The sequence below is a fragment of the Halichoeres trimaculatus genome, unplaced genomic scaffold, assembly GCF_033239565.1.
Source record: "Halichoeres trimaculatus isolate MK-OKI-2021-1 unplaced genomic scaffold, fHalTri1.1 fHalTri1_scaffold_18, whole genome shotgun sequence".
Lineage (NCBI taxonomy): Eukaryota > Metazoa > Chordata > Actinopteri > Labriformes > Labridae > Halichoeres > Halichoeres trimaculatus.
Window position 1 is genome coordinate 8,030,484 of NW_027437196.1, and position 10,452 is coordinate 8,040,935.

Sequence of the window (10,452 nt, forward strand, 5' to 3'; positions counted from 1 at the left end):
TCTGTCTGTCTCCTGTTTTAGCTCTGTGTCTGCGTCTCTATTTATGTGTCTGTGCTCAGACAGCACACAATTTCTTCCTAAGATATGATCTTTAGGCTTCACTGGGCACGCCAGTAATCTGCAAATCGCTGCGTCACATTTGTGAGCTTAATTTGTGTAATTGTTTTGCTATCGCTAGTTGACACGCTGACAGTGAAAGCAAGAAGAAGAAAAGGAAATAAGCTCTTTTATGACAGAGCGAGTCAATTAAGAGCAGATTGTCCTCGCACAGGGAAGACTGACAGGAGTTAAAAACGACCTTTGTACGGGATTCGAGGAGGAAATCAGTTGCATTAAAAAAGATACTGATGAAAAAAGAAATCACAGCTTAAGCCATGACCATGTTTGTTTGTTTTTTTTAGCTGATTATGCTGTTCATGAAGGTGTGCCGCAGAGTAGGGGACAGAAACTTGAAAAACCAGACATCTCATGGCTTCCTTTTATTTTGAAACCAGCCGCTGTGTTTCTGTAACCTCCTCAAAGGATATTTATCTGATCCAGTCTAAATTTGACGTATAGTTTGATGAGAGTTTAACGATTAAAAGTGATCAAACTCGTGTGAAAACCTCAAAGGGGCTAGCAGTAGCAGCTCTTCAAAGTTTGGCCTTGCTATGAAACAGGAAGTTGCTGTAAGTCAAGCCCACAGGGTCAAAACTGCCTTGAACTTCACGTGTCAATAAAATTCTTTTCTGAGTCCACCTACAATGTAACATGTTCAATATACAGTGTTTGTAGGTATAGCGCCACCTTCAGGTAAGAGTTCTAAAACAAACAACCACTTTTAAATCTCACAAACTTTTATTCGAGATCCAAATGTGAGCTTATAAATCTGAAAAAAAGGGACTCAATCATGTTTGACAGTAATCATTTGGAAGCTAAAAGGTGTTTTGGAAGAGAGTGAAGCTCTGTGATGTTCTGAAATACTGAAGTGCTTTCAGAATACCAAGATTAAATCGAGATTTTACTTTTAGTGCTTCACAAATCAATCATGACACATGGTTGGAGAAAAAGTGATGAGGGAAAAGAAAAACTAAGTGTTGAAATATCTGGGCCGTGTTTCTTTAAATCACAGATTTTCATCTATTTTAATATTTATTTGAGGTTTAGTGATGAGAAGAGTTTGAATTTGAAGTCTGGCAGACAGACTCTAAACACACAAACCTCCCACTGTGATTTTTCTCTCTGATAGCTTTTATGATCAGTTTGTACTTATAATTAAACCAAAATGCCTCATTTACAGCAGCTGAGTAGAAAGTAGTTTCTTTTTCCCTGAAATAAACACAAAGTTCCTTTAAATCCCACACTCTGTATGTGAAAGTACGCTGTCTGGCTTTGCTCCCACGTTGGACATAAAAATGATCCCATTCTGTTTTAATTGTTCTAACAGATACAGAACAGCTGCTGCATTAGTTTCCCATCAAATCCAGCTTAAATCAGCACCAAAACGGTGGCTGCAGCTAAAGGGTTCAAAATGGCCTCACAGGAGAAATCCACGGTACACTTCCAGCTCTGTTTTCCAGTAATTAAAGTGATGCTAGGTCTGTCACTTCAGTAGGTCATCTGCGTATCAGCTGAGTTCAGCCAGTCTGATGTAGTAATGAGGACTCCCATGACATCAGCATCCACCAAATGCTTTACTGCCTGAAAATTCCAATACGTTTCCTCATACAAAAATAAATACTACATAAAAGGGAATAATAGGAAAACAGGTTATAAAAAATTTGAAAATATTGTCTATTTGCAGTTAAAGCTCCTGTGTGGGAGTTTTGGGTTGTGTTGTTTTTTGTGCTTCCATGTGTAAAAAGTCACACATTTCTACAGCATTCTATTTGTGCTCGGAGCTGGGAAGTCGGGAGTGGGAATGACGTCATTCCCGGCAAGTCGGAAAAACCTGGAAAAACTAACAGCAGTATTTCTGTATATATGCATTGAATAATACTATCTATACAGCTTATGGCGACAAACACTTGTCAGAAATTCTCAAACGAAAAGAATCTAAATGGAGCTTAATTACTGTAATTTCCTACTGGGAACTCAGGAGTGGTGTGGGTGCTTGGACTTACAAGTTAAGGGGGCCTTCCTTCCCACGCGGAACTCGGAAATTCCAACATAAATGGAATGCACCATTAATCACATGCTTAAGTTGTGCTTTCAAAACCGCAAATATCATCCCTCAGGCTGTAAGTATGTTCATGCTAAATAATAATAATAAAAAAAGCTAACTGCTAGCTTAATTTGCACATAATTGAATTCTACAATTTTCTGTTTGTACGTGCTTATTTTGCATGAATAAATAGTTTCATTTGCATGTTGGTAATCTAAGTATCCACAGACTTAGACACCAGTGATTTAAAATGGATGAAGTTAATTGCGTAAATTTATCTAGTAAACACAGAATACTACAGCATACAAATGTGCAAAAATGTTAGCTATTAATAATGTCAGTTATATTAATTGAAGCAGCGCCACCTATGTCAAGTCACCACTTTGCTAAAAATCTGACTTCCTCACTAATTTTTTGAGGGCTAGCCTCACACAAACACTTAGAATTTTTAGTCATCACCCTGATGAAGTAATAGCCACCATCACTCACTGATGGATTTTAATGCTGATTGGTTACTGTTATCATGCAAAGATTCGCTGAAGGAAACATTTTTCAAGTCTTGTCAATATCCAAATAAAGTGAGTAGTGCCTTGGACACGCCACAAATTTGAGTTATTGGCTCCATTTACACCACTCAATCTGCCCCACTCTGCACATTGACTTGACATGTACTTCACCTGCAAAAATAATTTTATTTGGGTCAGTTGTGACCCTATCATTGGACTCATTAGATGTGGTAAAAGTAAACTATGGCTTTTTCTGACCCACCCATCCAGTTTCAGACGTTAAAAGTGAGAAGTTGTAAGTCATAACTTCTGACTGATGGTGTTTTTTGCCCTTGTAGCTCATGAATAGAAAACAGTTAAAATTTCATGAAGCTTTATGAAGCTTAAGAAGGCCACTGATATTGCCCAACAAAAAATTGCAAAGTTTTGATCGGTTCAGAAAACGACGACATTTTGTCCAAAAAGGCTAAAACACAGTGAAAAAAATCAGCGTTTACATGGAAAAGCAGAGAGACTGAAAATGCTGTAGTGAGCAAGTCAGGCCTGGAGTTGGCGCTATAACTGTCTTGCCCTGAAGCCCCTTTGGTAGATCTCTGCTGAAGTAGAGATGGGCTGATCATGTGGTGTATTTACTAAGTGCAAAAGTGGAGCAACAGATGCACATTTTGTTAAAAGACAGCCAGCAGATTCAGTAGATTGAGCAACACAACATGGTAGTTTGAGACGATCGTAACAACGGTACTGTTGAAATGTTGTATGCGCTTGCACAAAGCGAAGTGTGTCTTCAGTATTTCCACTAAAAACGCCGGCTTACTGTTTACATGGCAATGGTGTCGGCAGCGTTCCAAAAAAATTCAACTCTGGAGGCCGTTTTCAGAAATTTGCCATTTTTTTGTAAACACGAGGACCAAACACAACAATGCTTTTGCGTTTTACCCTCAAACTGTTGTCGTATAAATCGCCCCTAAGATCCACCTTTTTTCAAAACTTGTTGGAAGACCCTGGAGGTGGCCATTTACTAACTGTCAACTTCCACCCTCCTGTCCCAAAGAATTTGAGATTTAAAACTCCAACTTGTGTCGACACTGAAGAGTTTTCAAATCCTTCAATTGTGCACATATAAACTCTGTCCCCCACAGTACCTTTTCATTTCTACCGTCTTGGATTGATACCTTTGCTAGAGTCTCCCCTGCAGCAGTCCCATTCAAAGTGTTTGTGAAGAACCAGACAAATAATCAGTCCCAGCTTCTCTGGAATCACACCACAAGTGAAAACGCTCTAATGAGAAAGCACATTCACTAGTTCACGCTTGAAAGAAAGGGCAGTGCAGAAAACTCACCTTGTTTGCTATCGATTGTGCAGTATGGATCATTTAAACAAACCAATTACTGCAAAAGCTTTTGTTACGCTGAATTGATCTTTGTTTTTCGCTTAGTGTACATCATCACCGAGTGTGTTATGAAGACTCTAAACTGGCAGGGCTGGGAATCTTTGGTACCCGACAGAAACTGACTTTGTATGCTCGGCCATCCACCTGCTCATCCCGCTCAGACGTGGTTGGATGTGGGCCAGCTTCCAGCCTGTGACGCATCGTGCCTGCCTGCCTGCCTTCTAGGCATTAAACCCTAAAGAGCTTTGCTGGAAAGCACTGAGAATATTATATTTCAATGTGGCACTTTGTAATTCACTTTGGAGAAGCCTTACTGAATCGAATAGAATTTCGAATGAGTTCCCAAAATCAGAGGAAACAATCTTCCACAGAAATGTTTGCCGTTATGCATGAAGCGCTGGGGAAGGTGTCATGGATATTAGTCGTGGTTATAAGACAGGAGGGACCTTTCCAGGTATTCTTAGAAAAGTGTAGAAGTGCTTCTGTTGTAGGGTATCAGCAGTCAGCAAATGGCCAACAGAGAGCTGCCCATTCATCTCTTTCAGCCTTTCCATGTGACACTTTCCCCCCTTCCATCTCTTCCATTTACTCCCTTATTAGAGGGTGTGAAGTGGTGTTTGAATTTGGTTCCTGGGCCTCTTACTCGGGCTGCCTGCAGTAGCTCGACTCAGAGAAGGAAAAAAGAAATATGGGCTCATGGAACGATATTTCACTGGCACCAGCTTGACATTGATGGATAGAGGATCATTAGACATTTGCCAGTTTGCTTGGGCGTAGAGTTATTTTCAGCAATAATGTATGGGAAAGGGAGCAGAGGCTAGAAAGGAGCTTCTGGTAAGATCTCACAGGGCCAAGAAGTCGGGTTTGGTGAGGTTTCACGCAGGTCTTGAGGCAGAATGTAGGTGGATGAAACCACAGCGGGACAAATATATATTACATTACAGGGCTGGTTTGTAAACATTGATTAGATTCATTGCAGAGTGCCTCAGAAACTCTTCTTAGCTAACAGCAGGTTAAATGAACTCCTTTACGTGTCTCTAGAGTAGAAATTTGAATAGATGAAAACAGCTTGATTGGCACTGCCGACCATAAAAATGCTGCTGTTTTGCGGCGATTCACCTCTATCCTTACTTTTGGCTAGCACGTTAAACTGTCGAGCAAGACATTTAACTGGTATTGTTGGTTAAATTTTGTTGTTTATTTTTAGCCTTTCCACTTTTCATGTAAAAGCTTAAGTTAACATTTCATGTGATTAATTTGTTTCTTAAGCTAACTATTTCAGCTGCTTAACTGTTAGTTTTAGCTAACAAACTGCTAAACCACTGCTTTGGCTAATAGGCTAATACTTTCATCATTTTAACCAAACAAATCAAGCCCTCTGTTTCAAATCAACTATAACTTTACGCTCATTATTTTAACTGTTAATCTGTTACATCCAGCCACTCTTGTTAGCTTTTTAACTGCTTTGTTAGTTCAGCTGTTTCTTTAGCTAACCAAAACTTTAGCTGACACCCTTATCGGTTTCTCAAAGATCTTTCACAAACCATTTCAGTGGCTGGGGCTTAAGTAAGCTGAGTTAAATTAAAGCTAGCAAGATTGCTAGAATTTAAGCAAGCTAATATTAGCTAGCTATTATATAAGCTATTTCTCCAAGGCTAGCTCAAAAACAGTTCTTTTTTTTTGCTTAGTGTTTGAACTTTTACAAGTAAATAGCTTTTTATTTTTCCCTTAGTTTGAAACCATTTTAAAGCTTAAATTCCTTTAGCTGAAAAAAAAATCTTAAAAAAAAAAAAAAAAAAAATCATTGTTTAAACAGATTTTTTTTTTTCACATTTTTCTTTTATTGTAAACAAAAAATGTAAGGTACCTTTTCCATCACTTTAGGCTTATTATTTCAACCATTTGTCCATGAGTTGTTTCAGACAAGTTTAGCCCTTTGATCTGATGCTTTAAGCTAACTCAAAAACTGTTTCTCAACTGTTAATTCTTAATTAATTAATTAATTCTAGCCAAAAGTTTTAGCTTTTTCCCCACAATACCTTTACATAAAATTTTGACCTGTTTTTAATTTTAAACATTTTTTTTCTTAGTCTTTTTAAAGCTTTTCTTTGGCAAACATTTTTAGCAATTAGCGATTAGCATTGCTGCTTTGCCAGCTTTAATCCAAATAGACATTTAAAACTGTATGGCTTTCACATGTCTCTGTTTCTCTGCAGTGATGGTTCTGCTCATTGTGACAATGCGTCGGAGGAGGAAAGAGCCCCTGATCCTGGAGGAGGAGAGGGACATCAGAGAAAACATTGTCCGTTACGACGACGAGGGCGGAGGAGAGGAGGACACGGAGGCCTTCGACATGGTCACCTTACGTAACCTGAACGTCATCAGAGACCCCAGTGTGCGGCGGGATGTCACGCCTGATACTCCCACCTTTTTCCACTACCCATCAACAGCCCGCCCGGCTTATAAATCCCTGCCGGACAACGTGGTGTTTCGAGAGTTTATTTGGGAGCGTCTTAAGGACGCTGATGTGGACCCGTCGGCTCCCCCGTACGACTCTCTGCAGACTTATGCTTTTGAAGGGAGCGGCTCTGTAGCGGAGTCGCTAAGCTCCCTGGAGTCACTAAGTACAGATTCAGATCAGAACTATGACTATCTCAGCAACTGGGGACCACGCTTCAAAAAGCTGGCCGACCTCTACGGCAACAGCGACAGCACCAGTGTCTTCTCATAGCCCCGTAATGTCTCTCTTAACATTTCTTGGACTCAAGAAAAAAAAAATACCAGTAATTTATTGTCAGAGAAAATGATTTTGTCTGCCTTAGAGCATTGGAGGAAAGGATTCAGAGACAACACCGGAGAGATTGAAAGAAAAACGCTTTGACTTCAAAGGTTGTCGGTTTGTTTACCTCCTTGTATGGATTTTCAAAAGCGTGCCATGGTGAGTTTTGACACAGACTTCAAAAGTGACTCGGCTGAGGAAGAAACCTTGTGTGCAAAAGACATTAAAGGTTTCAGAGTTTGGGGTCCGGTCCAACCATTGACTGCCGAATGCATACATGTTGGAGCATTTCTACGGGGAGGAACCTGTCCTTTCATTCCAGCGATGGGCACAAACCCAGCACTCTTTGCTTTGATGCATTCCTTTGCTATCTTTATGCTTAAGAAAAAAAAAAGAAAGAAACATTTCACATGAAATGCTGTGTCCCTGGCGGCTAATCAGCAGTCACTCGACTGCTCATATGAAATTTGACAACACTTTCTATGTTGTTTTCTTTTCCCTTCATCTTTTTTTTTCAGGGGGTGGTTTGGGAGCAGGTTGCTGTTTTTCATAAACACTCAAACGCAGAGCCACATTATTCACGGACTCTGTTGTACCTCGCAACACTTTCTGAGAAGTGCAGCATACAGTATAAACAAGTAGACGTGCTAAGGAAGTGATGTGAAGACACAAGTTGTGCAAACAATGAAAAAAAAAAAAAAAGACTGACTCTCTTCAGTTTGATGTCTCCACTGGGTGAAACAGGAAAGAGTGTGATTTCTCTGCTTCTGCTAACAACACATTTTGCAGATGTTGCGATGTTATGTCTGTCCCTTTTTTCCTTCCGCCTTTCGATTTTCTGAGTCCGATGTTTGATTTCTGAGCTATAAAATGAGTTGTTCTGCTTTTTGTGCGAAGAAGTGGGGATGGGTGGGTCGTGTGGTGAAGGATGGTCTGTCATCGTTGAAAGTAGAGTTTAATTCCCAAGCAAGAGCAGGTGACGTTGTAAGTAAAAGCTTCTGTAGTTTGCTGAGTCGAGCATATTATGACGGTTTGTTTATTGATGGTGAAAGGACACACTGTATGATAATATTCATGCGCCGCGTTGTGCCCGTTTTGTTCCTCCAGCTTAAAAAATTCTGTTTCAACTGGGTGTCATGTACAACCGATATGTATTATTTATTTTGAAGAGGCAGAATTGTGCAAAGGATGTTTTTATCCTTTTGCTGAAAATAAAATTGACATTCAGTTCCTTAAAAGACTGAAGGGATTTCTTGCAGCCGGTCAGAACGTAAACAAGCGAGTAAATAAACTGAGATTCTTTCTGATGATGGAGTAAAAACCCAGCATCCAACCACAATAATCAATGATTATTAAAAAGTGATGCTCCAATCTGTGTATTTGGGGAGAACCAGAGAGGCGTCTGTGAGGGTTTCTTCTCCACATCTCTTTTTGATGAGGCTTTTGTAGTTGAAAGGGCCTGATGGAGACGGAGCACGGACGCTGCACAGAGGCGTTGTGTGATGACTGGGAGGCTCACTGTCGGCCATGCGAGGTGCCTTTTGCGAGTTAGCCAAGCCTGCCTCTCATGCAGTTAAAAGACACTCCATTAAAGGTGCGTTCAAATGCTGCACCCAGCGTGAGGATGAAAGGAACATGTGCAGAGCCTGCATGTATGGTTGGAAAAACTCTGTCTGCATTTGCCAGAATACTTTTATTTTGACAAGAGGCAGGGCCTCGGCTCAGACTTTGGGAATAACTCAGCTAAAAAAAACATGTTTAATCTAAACGAGCAGTTTGATTTTAGGATATTGTTTTATTTTAAAACAATGTTTGTTAGGTAACTGAAATACAACCACAGAGGACAAACTCTTCTTTGCATCATCAAATTCAAAAGACAACAAACACCTGTGAGTTTTTCCAACATCAATAACAGACTACATTTGGTCACCTAAATTGACCATTATCATTTAAAAGTTAAATATTACCTGTGATCTTTATTTTCGTGTAGGATATTAAATGGCTTTTAAGGTAATTTGTTTGACTTCAGATACTTTGTCTCTAAAAACTTCCAAAACTAGGGAAGCCTATTGCTGCCATACCAGAAATAAAAAAGACAAAAAAAAAAAGAAAAAAAGTATCAATAAACACAAAATAATGGGGTAAATTTGACATTTTAATGTTATAAGTGTCATGTAACAATGTAACGCTAAATCATCATAAACATAACGTAACACTGCATTATCACATTATAACATGATTACTGTATTAACCCAAATATAAGACAAGGGCTATTTTGTTGAAAAAAGTGTAAAAAAGTGAGGTCGTCCCATAACTGTTGACACATGCTGATAGTTGTGTAGGGTCGCTACATGACCGCAACAGCAAAGAGCGCCATCTTTTTCTAAAGCCAGTGACCTCACTGTGACTGTGTGTGGATTAATCAATCACAGCAGAGACGCAGTGACAGGAGATTAGAAATGAAGAGGGTCACAGAGCAAAGTGGACCAAAAGTTGGGTGACTGAACAGACAACTGAGGCCGAGTTATGATGCTGATTTTGAAATAATGATGGTCAATACAGCAAAGATGTTTAACAACTGTCAGGCAAACAAAAATATTTGTACAGTTTATTTCTTGATGGGAAAGCTCCTTGAGATGAATCATCTCATTTACAAGGGGCCCCAAACACTATTTATACAGTATAGACGTAACAACAAATAAAAGAAACAGTAAAACACAAAGCCTAACAGAATATGAGAAAAATACATTACAAAGCTGAAAAGAGGAGACACACTAACAAAAACCAAAACAAAACAAAACAAACAAAAAAAAGGAGTACAAACAAAAAGGGATGGGTACCAAATTAGATACTTTTATAGGTACCGACCAAATTCTGTCAAAAGTACCAGGTACCAATTCATGTAAAACCAAAAGGTAACATGTTTAGGTACCTAAATGCATTCTTGTGACTGTGAGTGAGCTGACGAGTAGGGGATTTTCCATGCTGGACATGAACTCAGCATTACAAAGTTATATATTTGAAAATAAATATGTCAAATTGGAAAAAATGCTGTATTTTATTACTAAACAAATTGATATTTTTTAGCATATTAACACAAAAAAGCACCAAAAATTGGCACCGTTGAGTATTGCCAGGTGTCAGGCATCGGTACCCCATTGTTTCAAATGTGATCCATCCCTACAGACAAATATGGAGTTAAGATCGCATGTCTTTGTGTAGGTATCATTATATCATCCATAGCTGGATGAGCTGACCAATAACAGCAGAATCTCCCATGTCTTAACCCAAGGATGAAGTGAACTTAATCAAATAAGCAGTGTATATATATATATATATATATATATATATATATATATATATATATATATATATATATATATATATATATATATATATATATATGTTTGTTTAATACCACCAGACATGATTTTAAAAAACATTTCGGTTAAATCGGTTAAACATTTGACAAAGTTCATCTGTATGCATCTAATCTATTTATTTATACAGCCCATTAAAAAAACAGTAAATAAATAAATAAATAATGAAGTTTATCAAAGTGAAAATAAATCAGAGATGACAAAGACAATCAAATCATGGTTAAACATAAAAATGATTTAAAAAAAAAAAAACA

The 10,452-nt window shown here is 38.6% G+C and overlaps 1 protein-coding gene across 1 annotated transcript in view; it reads left to right on the forward strand.

The window, feature by feature from the left end:
- Positions 1-7,998, forward strand: part of LOC141807321 (cadherin-7-like) — a 165,926-nt gene extending 157,928 nt beyond the window's left edge. Inside the window, exon 13 of the mRNA XM_074693242.1 lies at positions 6,256-7,998. Coding sequence (XP_074549343.1) covers positions 6,256-6,770 — 515 coding nt within the window. The 3' untranslated portion in view covers positions 6,771-7,998. The remainder of the gene's footprint in view (positions 1-6,255) is intronic.
- The last annotated feature ends 2,454 nt before the right edge of the window (positions 7,999-10,452 follow it).